This window comes from Cryptotermes secundus, unplaced genomic scaffold, assembly GCF_002891405.2.
Source record: "Cryptotermes secundus unplaced genomic scaffold, Csec_1.0 scaffold873, whole genome shotgun sequence".
NCBI classification, from domain to species: Eukaryota; Metazoa; Arthropoda; class Insecta; order Blattodea; family Kalotermitidae; genus Cryptotermes; species Cryptotermes secundus.
The window spans coordinates 1,672,657-1,689,267 of record NW_019739229.1 but is presented as its reverse complement, the minus strand read 5'-3'; the positions used below and the strand labels follow the sequence as shown (position 1 = coordinate 1,689,267).

The 16,611-nt window shown below is 40.5% G+C and overlaps 1 protein-coding gene and 1 long non-coding RNA gene across 3 annotated transcripts in view; both read right to left on the bottom strand.

Moving 5' to 3' along the window:
- The window catches only part of LOC117282901, a 442,344-nt gene that overhangs the window by 200,789 nt on the left and 224,944 nt on the right, over positions 1–16,611 (bottom strand). The gene's annotated exons all lie outside the window — the stretch shown is intronic.
- Positions 4,649–11,381, bottom strand: LOC111871795. Its single transcript, XM_023865140.2, has 2 exons — positions 10,952–11,381; positions 4,649–5,261 (listed from the first exon to the last, which is right to left on the bottom strand). The coding sequence occupies exons 1-2, from the start codon at positions 11,333–11,335 to the stop codon at positions 4,893–4,895; spliced, it is 753 nt and encodes a 250-aa protein (XP_023720908.1). The 5' UTR covers positions 11,336–11,381; the 3' UTR covers positions 4,649–4,892.

Below are 16,611 nucleotides of genomic sequence, written 5' to 3'. Positions count from 1 at the left end.
AGGGCATGATTGATAGACTAATCGAAATTGGAAGGTGCTATGGCATGGAAATGAATGTGGAGAAAATAAAAGTAATGAAAATTTCGAGACAACCAACCCCAGTCACAATAAAGATAGGCCAAAAACAACTGGAGAATGTGAAATGTTTTAAATATTTGGGTAGCTTGTTAACAGATGATGGAAGGTGTACGTTTGAAATTAAATCTAGGACTGCCATGGAAAAAGCTGCATTTAGCAAGAAGAAAAATCTTTTACCAGCAAATTGGACTTAAATTTGAGGAAGAAACTAGTGAAATGCTACGTTTGGAGCATCGCTTTGTATGGGGCTGAAACTTGGACACTTAGGGCAGTAGATCAGAAAAACCTGGAAAGCTTCGAAATGTGGTGTTGGAGAAGGATGGAGAAGATCAGTTGGACCGATTATGTGAGAAATGAAGAAGTGTTAATTAGAGTCAGTGAGCAGAGGAATATCCTACACGAAATAAGAAAACGGAAGGCTAATTGGATTGGTCACATCTTAGGCGGTAACTGCCTTCTAAAAGAAGTTATTGAAGGAAAGATAGAGGGGCGGATAGAAGTGACCAGATGACGAGGAAGAAGACATAAGAAGATGCTGGATGACCTTGGGGACAGAAGAGGATATTTTCATTTGAAGGAGAAAGCTCTAGATCGCATTAAGTGGAGGAACTGTTTTGGAAGAGACTGTGGACCTGAGGTCTTGACAGATTACAGATGAATGAATAAGTATCTGACCTAAAGATTTTACACACTTCCAAGGTGTATGTCTTGAAGAACTGTTTCGACTATTCTGTACTAAATGGTAGACAAAAATAAACATGTCACCGTAAGAAATAAGTAATTATGCGACCGAATGATGAATGAAGAGTTACAAGAAAGGTAGGTCGCGCCACAGCTCAAGCGGTTAGTCGATGACTTCCCACCGCGGCGGCCCGGGTCCGATCCCGGGGTCTGTTCAAGTGGGATTTGTGGTGGACAAAGTGGCTCTGGGGCGGGTTTTCTCCGAGTACTTCTATTTCCCCTGCCAAGTTTTATTCCACCAAATTCTCCATCATAATTATCACCCGGGGCACACTACAATAGGCCAATCGGTGGCCGCCGTGCCGAGTGGACACTGTTGGACTCCACTCCCCACTAAGCGATTTTTTTTACAAAAAAGGTAATTTGGGTTTTGAACTTATATAACAGAACAGCTCTGCTTTACGTCAGCCTTGAACAAAGTCGTGTTTCAATGACATTACAATTTTTAGTTCATATTTCAAAAGCAACGACTGCTGAATTCCTTTCTGCGCAGTGCGTTAAAGGTAATAAGTTTTAACTTATCAGAAGGCTCTGACCCATATGAGTAACCGGTTCTACGACAATCACCCTTACCGTGATACTGATATGCAACTCAGCAACACATGTATGGGTAACATTAAAATGAATTTTAAGCAAGCAGATAACTCACACACACATACCTGAAAATCCATGCTGTAGAGGCAAGCAACAGCAAAACTTTTACTAAAGTTATTTTTATACCCGTGTTATCCAATCAGAGGCGCTGCAAGCTTAATATCCTTTAATTACACCCACACTTATATATATAAGACGAAGTTACATATTGTAATTCCACAACGCAGTTGAGTTACCTTGCTTTGTATTAATAAAGTTCTAGTTTCGATTCTGAGCATGGAATCTCTCTGTCCTGAGTATTACTTGGGGAATTACTCCTCTCATTCTCGCAAGAAGAGAGAAATATTGCCACATGATAGGCTATAGCCTCTTCTGTACAATTTCTTTCCATTTCATTAATAACAATAATATTTATATTCCATTATGTTGTAGAAAAAGAGAAGGTAAAATGAAGCTATATTTTGTCACTATGGCTATAGAGCCCTTTGGACATCGGCCGCTTTTTAAACTTTCTTAATTTTATGTACACTGCACGGCTGTTTTACTCCCGGGGAAGGAGCCCACGCTACCCATGGGATAGAACGTTAGGTGGACCCCAGTGTCGGTCTCAACGCTGTGGAGAAGTGAAAATTCTTGACCCCACTGGGACTCGAGGAAGAACTTGAATGTCTCAAGGCTGCCATGTAATTCGTGTGAGAACGTAACTGCATGAACAGTCAAGAAGGGAAATGTATCTGGCCAACTTGAGGTACTGTCATACAGCCTGGATGATTACAATCACTTTCTTATCACTATAATCACACTGATGCACATGCGCACAGCCGATGTGCACTGCCTTCAGAGTATTCTCTCCAACCCCTATTTTACACTTAATTCAATGCAGTAAACTTTCTTTGTGCTCATTTCATTCCGTACACACAACAGCTGCTTGCATGCGGTAACTCATGGCCAACAGGTTTCACCGCTATCTCACAGCAAAATTCCTTTCAAAAACTTCATAATCTTCTCTATTAACACACCTTCTCCTTCTGGCGAAGTAACACTGTTTCTTATTGCAGAAATCTTTCTACATTTTACAATAAATTTTTAAATCCAACGAAAGTCAATCATTCTAGAATTGCAGGCCCAGTGGTGGAAATAAAGAATTATGTTTTCTGAGATATAATATCGCGTGTTCGGTTGGAATTCAAGCAACGTTTCGGAGGTGAATGGTGCCTCCAACTTCAGTGTTGAAGAGTAAGCCATGCAGGAATCCAGCACGAAAGAAGCAGCAAGCATAATAGAGAAATAAAAATGTTTGCGGCCGCAGTTTCTTTCTTGACTTCAACCCTGAAGATGGAGGCGACTTGTTCCTCCGAAACTTTCCCTTTCAACTGATTAAACTTTCATCCCAGAAGATAGACCTATTGAAAACCAATCGTTGCCAAGAAATCCTTCCATTTTATTGTTTATTGCTATAAAATTCTAGTCGCTGATTTCAGGCGGTCACAGAATTCTAACTGGCGGTGAGAACAGGAGTCGCTATGTGGGTAGGGCTCATTGCCTCCTCTAGCAACCTAGCCTTCCTGCCGGCTTTCCTCGTCTGAAGCTGTAGAACGAATATTTCTGTTGACCGGTGGCGGAGGAGTAAGGGGAGTGCAGGAAGGGACGAAGAACGCAGTGTGGGATCATCCGTGAGAATTAATTGCCTGGCTCCAACCTAGTTCTGGAAATTATGTAGCTGGAAATCAAAGTAAAGCAGAACATACACACAGCACATACTTTCCTTTGAAAACAATATGGCTGATACAGCCATCAGCACTCAAAGCTATAATAACCAAGGAAACAGTAATTAATGACATTTGGGGATACCCCCATAACGTACGGTATCGGCGGATGTAGACATTTTGCGGTGCCCTGAGTGAGATCAGTTGTTACAGTAAACAGTAAAAGGTAAATCTATCCTTGTAAGAGGCCGTGAAGGCCCATCGGGTCGTGAGACGTCGAGGCACCCACATTTTCTTTAGACAATCTGCTCACAGATGGCGGTAAGTATGTCAGCCTTAAGAATTAGGTCAATTGAAAAATACCCACTTAATAGAACTTGAACCCGCGACTTTCCGCCTTTTAACATAGNATGTGTTTCTTATCACCACGTCATGGCGGGTCCTCAGGTTGCGGATGGAAGGAAGCTGCGAATATATTGAACATGCAGTCGCGGACAGCCGACAAGGGGTTGACCTCCAGCTTGGTGGTTGGTTGTGGGGCTAACAACTGTTCACCGTAAAAAATAAACTTGTTGCGAAAATGCACACAAAACCTCGGACCTGGACGTATCCTCTGGATAAAGGACTTAATCTAAAGTGGGGGAGAAGAGGAATGCGAATAAGACATTGGTGGGGAGACCAAGGCGTAGATGGGTGGACAATATTAAAATGGATCTTAGAGCGATAGGATGAGATGGTATGAATTGGATTGGTCTGGCTCAGGATAGGGACCAGCGGAGGGCTCTTGTCAACACTGTAATGAACCTTCGGGTTCCATAAAATGCTGGGAAATTCTTGAGTAGCTGCAGATTTGGCTTCTCCTCAAGAAGGGCTGACCTCCGTAAGTAAGTAATTACATGTATAAATACATATTACAATTAAACATTTTGTGAGACAGTTCGTAGACTGACAATAGTGTAATGAAGAAATTTAGTTGTTCGGAATGCAAGGTCTGCGTAAACTAACGGCCAACACCATCACGACAATACAGATTCACAGACAGAGTTGATCTTGACAAACATTTTACATTACACCAGTTATTCTTTCGAGGCAGTGAAAATATTTATACATTTCATGTTATGCTTGAGATAATTCCATAGGTGTTTCGATTTTTCTGATAGTAATAAACATGTTTCGTTTGCGAAGATGTTTAAAGAAATGTTTCCACCATCTACAATTATAAAAGACAAGTCCCAATGTGACTATTTCAGTTTTCTCACTTGATGATTCACTAGCCTTACATGTTTCGATCCATTTGGATCATCTTCAGAGGCATCAAACACTTTTTATGAACCACTATCACAACAGTTGTCATATCAAATACACATGTATTGTCCAACTACACAACNAAGATGATCCACATGGATCGAAACATGTAAGGCTAGTGAATCATCAAGTGAGAAAACTGAAATAGTCACATTGGGACTTGTCTTTTATAATTGTAACTGTTAGTGTGACGGACCAAAATGAAACAAATTAAATTTCCACCATCTCTTGAACACTTGAAGCTACACAATATACTCTTGGTTTTTCTTTAACAATACATCATGGAAAACAACACGGAAAACACTGGCAGATGAACACAACCATTGAAAAAGACAACAAACCTTAAAGTGTCATGAAAAGAAATATTAACCACTGGAAATGACAACAAACCTTAAAGTTTCGTGAAAAGAAATATAAATTGTGTTACGTAATTATTCCGGTCTATTTGGGATCTTATCAGAAGTATTATCACTCAATTCTTTTCCCCATGGCCTTCATTGATTTACCTTTAATGTTCGGAAATGCTGGTTTTCCATCTATTTTACAGTCTTCATACAAAATTTCTGTTAATACTTCCATTCCCAATTTGTGCGCCAGTCTCTGAGATGCTTCTGCAGTGAAGACAGTCGTAGTGGCTTTCAGACCCACGGCTTTACCCAGGTCGAACCTGGCTTTGAGTAACTCCAGCCCAAGTCCTTGACACCGAAACACTGGATCGACACAGAGACCCAGGGCTGACATGTATTCCTCCACACCATAGTGCTCGTACATATTGACTCTCTCTGATACGAGATCCAAAACGAATCTTGATATGTTTCTGAGGCGTAATCCTTTGAACTGGAGGAATAAATAGTACAGTGTCGTGTCAGTCACTGCAACGGTGTTACGCATTGCAAAAGTATACATGAAGCGAGTGGTACTCAACTTACGCAGCCTCATTCAGCGGATACCGTATTTACGCATGTATAGGCCGCGTGCGTGTATAGGCCGCAGCACAATTTTCAGACAGAAATTATAGAAAAAATAATTTTCTTGGAATATTATTTCAGGAGTAGAACACCCTGTATTACTAATTATGAATATATTTTTTTTTTAAATGAAGCGTGATTTTGAATATTTCTAATATAAGGCGCACCCCAGTTTTCCTCTTGAATTTTTGGCAAAAAATGTGTGGCCTATACATGTGTAAATACGATATTTCTGCTTGGATCTCGTAAAATGTTTCGATTCATCTGAAGGTAAAAGGTAAAAAGCTATCCATGTAACAGACCATGGCGGTCCATAGAGTTGTGAGACGTCGAGGCTCCCACAATTTCTAGAAAATCGGCTCACAGATGACGGGGTGGTTGTTAGCCTTATGCACCGGCAGCCCTTTACCCCCCAAGAAGATTCCTGGTACTCATTTCTGTTAGACGCTGAGTGGACCCCAGGGCCATAGTGGGGCTGAAATAATTTGGTAGATTGAAAAATTCAGTAATATCGAAAAACGAACCCGAAATCTTCCGGTTTGTAGCATAGTGCTTCAACCAACTACGTTAACAATAACAATAACAATGAACCCGTTGAGAACTCTATATATTTATATAAAATGAAATTAACATTTTACTGAACAAGAAATCAGGAAGCACCATGACAGTTACAAAATAAGTATGAGAGAAATACATTTATTTTCAAGTGTATGAGATTTCCTACTAACAACGTTAACAGGTGATCTGCGTCCGGCCGAATGATGCACTTTACGTGAAGAGCCGACGTTGACAGTACTAACATCTCAGAGATACCAACATACCGACAAACATGCAAAGATATTAAAGGGTTTCACCGGACTTCCCACATCTTCCAAATCTACCAATTTCCAACCAGTCGCTTATTACAGACTTTCTGTGAATCGTTCATTCTCGGAGAACTGACAAAATTCATGCTCTTTTCCTCTCTTTATCTTCCTTTTACAGACATCTTTATTAACCATCTCTTAATCTAGATCTGGATTAACCTCAAGTACGTCTGTCCGCTTCCAGTGGAGTACCAATCGCATTTATAACAATAGTACATTGGCGTGAATTCCAAGTTAGATTTAAGAAGAATTCGAACACCCTGTATATTGTAGATGCTTGCTGTTACGGTACCATGTCAAGTTTTCCATTTTTGAATCACAAGGGTGGAGTACATCCATGACGTCCATTCTGCCATGTTCTTGTGTTGGTGGTGCATTCCAACGTGATAAGTTCTAAAGGTATTTTCTTTATTCATATGTGACCATTTTATGGCTCCAAAGAAATATGCCGAAATAGACAGAATATATATTGTCACGCGTATGAAGTGCGACCACAGACGGGGTTCGGAATGATAATTTGATTTATTGAACACCTATGCAAACAACTCGTAACTAATAGTAACTACAGAGCTACTGCTAATTCACATACTCACCAGTCCATTACAACACGCTCTAAGCCTTCTCAGTCTGCTGTGTCTTCAGCAGTCGTTGTCTGGTAACGGCTGCCAATGCAATTGATACCTCAACTTCCGTGTTTACGTTCTTATTGGCTGGCCACTCTCTCACAACTACATGAATTCTAGACTTGTCCTGCTTATAACACCTTGGCACGAACCGTGTAGAAAACACTTCTACCAACAGCTCTTCTATTGTTGCGTTGCATAGCTGTTGCAAGGACCGTGTAAAGAACGTCGCTTCCCAGTTACTAAAGTGTTGCATGTTAGGAAACCGTTGCTACTATTGCCTGATAGAAGCAGTTATTTGAAGTCGTTACCTAGCAATGGGTCTACAGGCTACAATACATATTTCCAAAATTTAATTTGTAAAATTTAGGCAAGTCATTAGCATCGTATTAATTTTTTATTTCGGCATTCAGTGGCTTTTGTTCCTTTATCTTTCTGCGACAGATACCGCATAGTTACATAAAAAATGAACATGTAAACCTGCTCTGTCATGTTTTCAATCACGCATCATTATCTGGCGTAACCTTTCAGCCTAAATTAATGTCTGTCTCCAATATCTCTCTCACAAAATCCACATGAAACAGAACTGCGTAATTAATTATTTATATCTATGAGTTCGTGAAGTTGTTCCTCTGAACTGAAACACAGCGTGAGACCATTCATATATAGAAAGTGATTTATTTTATAAAGTTTTAAATTGATGGATTCAATATTAAACGCTCTATTTGTATCTTTCAGCGGACGGTTAAGTGCGTTTGGCTCACCGCACATTGGCAGACATCACGATGAGTTTAAGAATCCTGGATCCACTCACACCCCCTGGTATGATAAGTTGAGAGCTGTGAGTCATTGCTACGCAATACACTTGAGCAAGTCCTGAATGAGAGTATCAGTCATGTAGATATGTACATAATCATAAGTGTTCCTATAGTTTACAAACGCCAGATACTTGGACACGAGGGTCACCAGCATGTATAAATGACAGACCCGACCTCTCGTCAGAGAGGGTGCCCCACAAAAAAAAAAAGACCGTAACTGTCAAACAGTAATAAATATGCGCTCACGAGCCCTAGATGGTACTCGACACCAAGACTTACTGACTATCGCAATGTGACTCTGACTTTGACTTTGTTTACGAGAGGGTAAGAGGTTCGTGTGAGATGGCCTCCAGACTGGAGCGAGCTATGAGACAGTCGCCAGTTAGTAAGGAAGTGAAGAAGAAAGCTGAGGAAGCTACGGTGTTGAAAGCCGTTACCAGGCGACAGCCGGTGCTGAGAAGACTTAGTACGTGCTGTAGTGAACTGTATAGTGTGTGAATTAGCGATAGTGCTATAGTTGCTTGTAGTCACGATCTGTAAATATAAAGTAAATCCAATTACCAATACAAACCCCGTCTATAGTCACTCATATACGTGACAATATTTCGGATGGTACCATATTTCAGCATTGAAATTTGTAACAATATCTATTGTTGGTAATATCTCATAGTAATTTATACTATATTTTTCTCATTTTCGTTAAATTTTCCTCTCGTTGTTGCAGAACTGCAAAATGATGAGCTTTGCCTCCAGGAATTTCCTGTATTTTATATTAACACACACCGCATATTTCCACGTGTTTTCTCCGTTACAGTAAGGTTATCTTTGCGTAACTTAAGAAGAGGTGAAGGTACGAAGATCTGTTACACTATCTTTGACGTTTTTAATCTCATAATCTGTTTTTGTTGATCAACTAACCGACTGTAAAATTCCTGCACTAAAATTCTTGAGAGTTTTCTCGGAAAACTCAAAGTTTTCTTCTTCTGTATCTGCTCATATTTTTTACGAACCATGGTCATAACATTACTCCTACCGTCCTGACAACTGCTATCGGTGAATAGTGCATTATCGAAAGTACTGTGGCACGTCCGCTATATGCCGGAATAATTTACCCAGAAGTTACGTTTGTTACAAGGATACGTCACAATAAACAGTGACGAAACAGCAGAATATGTCACGCTACGGAATTTACACGACCGAAGTACCCCTGGGAACGGTGCCCACCTCATCCTCCCTGACTTGAACATTCTAATTATACTTTGAGAAAAGTACAAGTTATGAAGCTTCTCATTATGCAGTTTTCTCCAACCTCCTGTCACTTAAACTCTCTTCGGTCCAAATATTCTCCTTGGCACCCTGTTCTCAAACACCCTAAGCCTATGTTCCTCTTTTAAAATCAGAGACTAGGTTTCACACCCATACAAGACCATAGGCAAAATTATAATTTTGTATATTCTAATTTTTAATGTTTTTGGACAGCAGATGAAAAGACAAAATGTTCTAGACTGAATGGTAGCAAGCATCACCCGAGTTCAATCTCCTCTTAATTACCTCCTAAATAACGGTTTTTTATTTGTCATGGTTGTTCCCAAATATTTGAAATGTACCACATTTTCATTTATGTCATGATTTTGCCCTGCATTTTAGTGCCGAGACAGCAACATATACTTAGTTTTCTCTGTCAATTAAATTTGCGTCAATTAAAGTTTGTGTGTTTTTCTTTATGGTATCTAAATCATCACCCAGTAGATTCACATCTTCAGCAGAGACCAACAGCTGATGTGTCCCATTTAATTTCAGTCTCACCTGGTCTTCTTGGACCTTCCTAATGACAGAGATGAAAAGGAGTGGCGATAAAGCATCTCCTTGTTTTAGACCATTCTGGACAGCAAATTTATCAGACAAATGTTTACCTTGCTATCAATTTCGTTTAAACACATTTTAATCAGCATAACTACTTCATGGGTATTCTAGCTCTATCAAAATATTGCACAGTATTGTATTAATATTGTTTATTATTCTCTATATGCTATATGTTTCGATCCAGCTGGATCATCATCAGGAAATTTTCATGATATATCACTCGTTACTGAACTGTGTTCTAATAATGATCCATATTAATAATATAAATTTCGTTACCAATTTCTACGTCTCGTTGTGTTACTAAATTGTAATATTAGTCATAAAGGTTAAAACTTTAAATTTTTTTTTTTTCAAATGTGTCAAAATGTTCAACTTTTTACTGTCAAATAATTATTAATTAATTTTATAATTGAATTATTTTGAAGGGATATATTTCTTCTTAGTGATGACAGACTGAGCCCACTAGGTACTGCGGCCACTTCTGGCCTACTGTACCAGCCCCAGACGATAGATGATGGTGACTGTGGGGCAATTGGTGGAATGAAAAGTGACAGGGGAAACCGAAGTACCCGGAGAAAACCTACCCCAGCGCCTCTTTGTCTACCACAAAACCTACATGACCAGACCCAGGCTCGTACCCGTACCGCCGAAGTGGGAAGCCAGCTACTAACCGCTTGAGCTATGGCGCGGCTTTGGAGGGAGGTAAATGTCGATAGCAAGTGATAGATCATGAAAATTGCCTGATGATGATCCAGCTGGATCGAAACATGTAGCAGATAGAGAATAATAAACAAGTGTTAATACATTAATGTTCGTTTATTTACTTGGAATTTGTTGTGTTCAAGGGCCATATAAAAATACCAGGAAATGCTACAGTTTTCAATTCATGCAGTTTCAGACTTACTTGTTTTCAATGAAAACGCTTTCAGTACTCGGATTACACTGCGTCGAATGGTGAGATAATAAATTAAATATTAACTGCAAAGTATGTTGACAGAAGTTGTGGCGGCCCGTACCTCCCTGCTGAGATATAAACCCGAGACCTACAGAATATCATGTAAGAGTGAATCACTGCCACGTCTTCCACCGCGCCCAAAGGAATTTAGTTGCCACAATTTCTTTCGAAACGTCACATTTAAAACAATTTGTGATAATGTCTTCCCTCCCACCCTAACCTCCCAACCGGAAGTGGAACGAGTGACGTGTTTGATTGTGACGTTTCCGCCAGGTTCACTGCATATCCTCGCGCTCCTCCTTTCTCGATAAGATCGTAGTACCTGATACGAAATTATGAAGATTTTCATTGTTTGGAATATTATCATTAATCCAATACTTCTAGTCGTGTGATTTCCTCCACTAATTACCCCGCATTCATATCTCTATATTTACCATATCACTTGTATGGTTCTCGTCCTTGAACGAGACTCCCATGATGTTGCAACCTGCGATTTTTGGCGGATTCTCTTCTTCGTTATGCCCCACGATAGCCACAAGTGACACGTTTTGCTTCAGCATCATCCTCCATATGTCTTGCAGTTCTGCAGTTGACACAGGGTCCTCAAGTATCCTGACGCAGGCGCATGTTACTTCGTCCCTGCAGAAGTGAGTTGTCATGAAGTTGACGATATCTTCATGCATGTGTTCCGGAACATCTTGAATTCGAAATTCTGGTACCGTGCCATCCGGCGTCTCCCTTAGACCGCTGCACTGCCTCCATACTGTAGGCAAGGGAACTGAGTTTGGTCTAGACCACTTTTCCTTGTTCCCAGACATGGCTAACTATTGGACACTGGAAGAGCACTAACTGTTGCCACTACTTTCTCTCACGTACGCTGGTGTAGTGTGTCACTTTTTGCCCACTAGGCATGTACACACACTGCTCAAGTTACGAACAAGATAAGATAACACATGTTGCCTGTTATTACCTTCGGACCTGTAAAGTCATTCTGGTTCTCACGAAATAGAAATGTCATGTGTAGTTTGATTTCGCAACATATAAACAGCCAATTTGACATTAATTGAGCATTTCAGTCCAAAATTCGTGTAATGGTAACGCTAAAAACTGGAATTTGAAAATAATATGTTCTCATTTAGGCCTCTATTTTGGTTCCTCAGCCTGTCACAGAAACCACGCGGTCTTCGCTCGCACAGACGCTGGGATCGTGGGTTCGAATCCAACTCAGGGCATGGATATTTGGTTTGTCTGTATGCGTTTATTCTCTGTTTATATTGTCCTGTGTTTAGGCAGCGACCTTGCAACGGGCTCATCATTCATCCAAGGAGTCCTACAGTTGGTGAAAATTGATTACGAAACTGAAAACAGGGCCTGGGTCCTGGAAGAGCCATTGAAAGAAAAAGATTTCCTTGTCATTACACCCGTTTCCATACGGAGAATGAAGAAAAAAACTCGAAATACGGAATTACGCATTCCACCCAATTAATTAACTTCCGATCACTACTCTGTCTTAACTGACGATGTATAAACTGCAGCGGAAATACCGAAATGAACACAATTCTCCAAAACAAAATAAGTTGACCCGGAAACTAATGCTTTTGACATGCATTCTGACGTCAACCCGTTGGAATTTTGGCTAGAATATCGACTTATATTATTCGTAGATTTCCTCAGTCATTCTAGGAAATTTCTCGATATTAATTTAATTAAGAAAAAGACATCTTCCCTCCACATTTTTCGATTTGTTATTCCCTGTAGTCTAACTACACGGGAACATACTATTTACTGACAGAGCCGTTAAATTAATTAAAAAATAAAACAAATAATAAAATTCGAAATATTTCAAATTAGGTTAACCAAATGCCACCCCTAATCAGTTAACCGATGAGAGACCGAATTGGCCAATACGCCACACATATGACTTGGAAACACATGATCAGCCCATTATGCAACATTCGCACCACGCGCAGCTGTGCGCCACGCATTTTGACAATTCGTAAGCGTTCCATTGAAGCCACGCTTGCAACGCAGTCTACTTGTTGAGCCTCCTGGAACTATGTTGAACGACTAGCTTAGTTATTGAGACATGGGCAGGCTTTGTTTCGGACTTTCTTTGGACAGGTAAAGGAAACATTATGACGATTAATCAACTGTTTTGATGATTAAACAGTCACTACTGCTTTATACTGGCACATATTAATAGGTCACCCTTTATTTTGTGCTCCAACTGTTCCACCAATCCTTGCTACGTCATCAGCATAGGCTATAAATAGCCTAGTTCCATTGAAAACTGTATGTCAAGGGTTAATTGTTATATTTCTCATCAACTTCTCTAAATACAAGTACAGGTAAAGGTAAAGCTTTTCCTGTAAGAAGCCATGGAGGCCAATAGGGTTGTGAGACGTCGAGGCTCTCTCATTTTCCGAATATTCGGGTCGAAGTTGTCAGCCTTACGCGCCAGCTGAACTTTACCCACAAGGAAGATCCTAGTACTCATTTCTGTTAGAGGCTGAATCGTTCCCAGGGCCATAGTGCGGCTGGAACGTTTAGGTCAACCGAAACATCTAATTACTTCATCGGGAATCGAACCGGCAACCTTCCTGCTCTTGTAGCATAATGCTTCAACCAACTACGCTACCGCGTACTCCACACATTTCCTAGACCAATTTAAACAAAAAATGTGGATAGATAATTTCCTTGTCTGATACCACAATCTGTTTAAAACTTCCTGACAATTTATTCTTGGGTTTAACTGTATTTTATATTTTTGACAATGTCATTTTTGCAAGAGATAATAACTTAGCAGGCATACTAAATTCCTTCACTGCTTCTATTTTCTGAAACCGGCCAATGTTGTCAAATGCTTGTCTGAAGTCGTCATATAACTGACGTAAACTGACATATTCACACGATTTTTCTAATATTTTTTTCCTCGGCACTACAGCCCCAGTGGGCCTAGGCCTACCTCCATGAACTCCTCCGTTCACTTCGGTTTTTCTAGTTCTTACACATTCGGTAGGACTCCTTGGGAGGGTGATCAGCTCGTCGCAAGGCCTCTACCTGTACACAAACACAGAAAAACGCACACACACACAAACTAAACATCCATGCCCTGAGTGGGATTCGAACCCACGATCCCCGTTTCCAAGCGAGCGAAGACAGTACATGCCTTAGACCGCTCGGCTACCGTGACCGGCTTTTCTAATATTTACCCAACTGTAAACATATGATCTGCAATGTTGCGACCTTGACTAGATCCATCTTTATATGTGCCATAAATCTCGTCAAATCTCGTATAACTCGATATGCCGTGCCAATATACGTGGTAGAGTCATTAAGTTAGTGGAATGTGGTTTTATCTCATCGTATTAAAAGGTATTTACATACACTTACGCAGATCAACATCGGCCCTCAAAATAGTTGTCTTTGGCTTCTATACAAGTCTGCCAACGTTGATATAGCTGTCGAAAACATTGCTGAAACACATTGGCGGGTAATTCCAGTATGACGCTTTGCGGCAATTCCACGAACTTATTGACTGTGGCAGTGTATCTACCATGCGATTTGGAATTTCAACCCAGAAGTCCGAAATCTTGTTAGTCAATGCAGTGAGAACATCAGATTCAGCAAAGATGACACAGAAGCCGGCAAAGCAATGCCTTCATATCCTTCGTGAATGCAATTTAGATCTGCAACACTCCTTCCCAGTTATTTCAATTTTAAAATTCTACCAATGGGTTTACTGGTTACTGAATTATCTTAAGAAGTTACTTTTAGAAGGATGTCGCTCCGATATCGATAGTCATATTAGATTTAATACAGTAATTTGTGACCAAGAACAATCTATGAGCAGTGTAGACCCATAATACATAATTTAGTCTAAATCTGTCCACTAGTCTGCCAGTCAAAACATGGTTAGGTGGGCGGGCAGACAGACCGACAGTGTCGTGCCCCATTACAGTTTAATTGCAAGTAGATTATATTGGAGACACATAAAACACAGCAAATGTTTCCGTCTGTAAAGTAGGACCTAAAAAACATTCCGCATGTTTAATTAAATATTATTGCAAAATGTGAAAACCCGGGACACGGTGATTTCTATTCCGGCCGCCTAGCACAAATAAAAGGCAGTACATTCGTGAATATCTGATAATATCCCGTGTGGAGACAGTGTTGAATACGTCCACCGTTGCCCTGAGAGCCGTAGGAGGCGAGGAAAAGGAAGTTTCAAATCTGAGACAGTAAAATATGGTCACAAGCCCCATGAGACTTGTACCCAAGAATGACTGCTCTGGCTAGGCCCAGCAATAATTATAAATGACAGACCTGTCCTCTGGTCAGACAGTGTGCCCCACATCAACAAACCCACAATTGAAGAAAGCAGTCTTCTGGGATTTGGTACCATGTATATGTGGTGTTAATCGACGTTTCGGAGGAACGTATCGCCTCCATCTTCAGGGTAGAAGGAAAAATACACAGTTGTGTATATTTCCAACACCAGTCTGATTTTACCGGTTCTCATGGTCTCTTCGCTTGCGGATTTCTTATATTTTTCCTTCTACCCTGAAGATGGAGGCGATACGTACCTCCGAAACGTCGGTTAACACCACATATACACGGTTCCAAATCCCAGAAGACTGCTTTCTTCATAGTCACCGCCGTGAAAACCTAGAATCTCACAAACCCACAGTTGTTTGACAGTAATAAAAATATGTTCTTAAGCCCCAGATGGGTGCGTTATTCCAAGACAGACTGACCGTAACATAACTTTGACTTTGACTCTGAGAGACGCAGAGTCAGATCAGTGAGAAATACAGACAGGAGCCTGAGATTCTGAAGGCAGTTGAATATTCGTTACCTAGCAACGACTAGTAAGCAGAAGCTGAAGATATTATTTTATGTGTTACGTTTATAGTAATCTATACAGTATTAAAATTATTTGTAGTTACAACTTGTGAGTGTCTAACAGGTCTATCCATCTATTCCAGAAACCGTTATTAACAGTAACGCAAACACCGTACACGTGACAACATTGTGTCGGATTACCGGCAATGTATGTCCTTGAATATGAACTTCGGTTATATGTTGTCGGCCATCAGCAGGCACACAACTTTCGCAACATAACTCAGACATTCCTTCTAATAATCATTTGAAGTAGATAACAACGAAAAGGTGATAAACGTACAGAGAATTACATACAAAAACAGGCTGATAAAACCACGCTAAAACATTACGTTTTTACTTGAAAAGGAATACAGTTCTGTGTCCCACTATTCACAGCACATTTATATACAGATTAGAAGCTTACAATATATATGTATTCAGCATTATATATTTCAATTCTGTTCTATTCGCCTGTCATTTTCTTCTTATTACTACAGTTCTTTGAATTGTTCTGCGCAAGCGTACTGACGGCCGAGCTTCATCCTTTCACTTGTAACAGGAATGCCCCTCCTCATGTTACAGGCAATGCTGTACTGAGCAGAATTATATTAGCAGAAAATAATAAATTCTTAAGGAGATTCTCGTCTATGTTAACTCGGCCTTCCATTTGCCCCCACTGGAGACAATTTTACCTCAGTTTTGTCCTACATTGAAAGAACGGCGTGTGATTTCCGAAAAGGCAGGTTTACGCTCAATCAAAGTATTGTGACGAATACAAACACTACTGGGCAAGGGATCGGTAAGCACGCTCCCGCAGAGACGAATAGACACAGAGTTAATATATGTTGCTATGAAGGCAGATCCCTAAAACCAGTTCAGTTCAAGGCACGTTTCCATGACACCAGCCAGGCAACAGACATTCTCCATGGTCTCCGGCAGGCTACATAAGGAGCCAAGTAGAGCAGAAAATGATTCATACGTGAGAAGTCATTATACAGTCGTAATTCAATCCTAAGAGAGCTCAGTGTTCAGCTGTGGAGTGTTAGGGCGGCCTCACACGATTTCTTTTTATTGCTAGTCGGGTGGGACTGACTCCCTTTTACTGTGGCCACTTCTGGCCTATTGTACCAGCCCCAGATGATAGGTGAGGGTGATTGTGGAGCAATTGATGGAATAAAGGTTGGCAGGGGAACCGAAGTACTCGGAGAAA

Coding starts and splice junctions, on each gene's coding strand:
- LOC111871795 (XM_023865140.2), bottom strand. CDS start 11,335: ATGTCTGGGAACAAGGAAAAGTGGTCTAGACCAAACTCAGTTCCCTTG. Junction 5,262..10,951: donor AGAACCATACAAGTGATATG/GTAAATATAGAG, acceptor TTATTCCTCCAG/TTCAAAGGATTACGCCTCAG.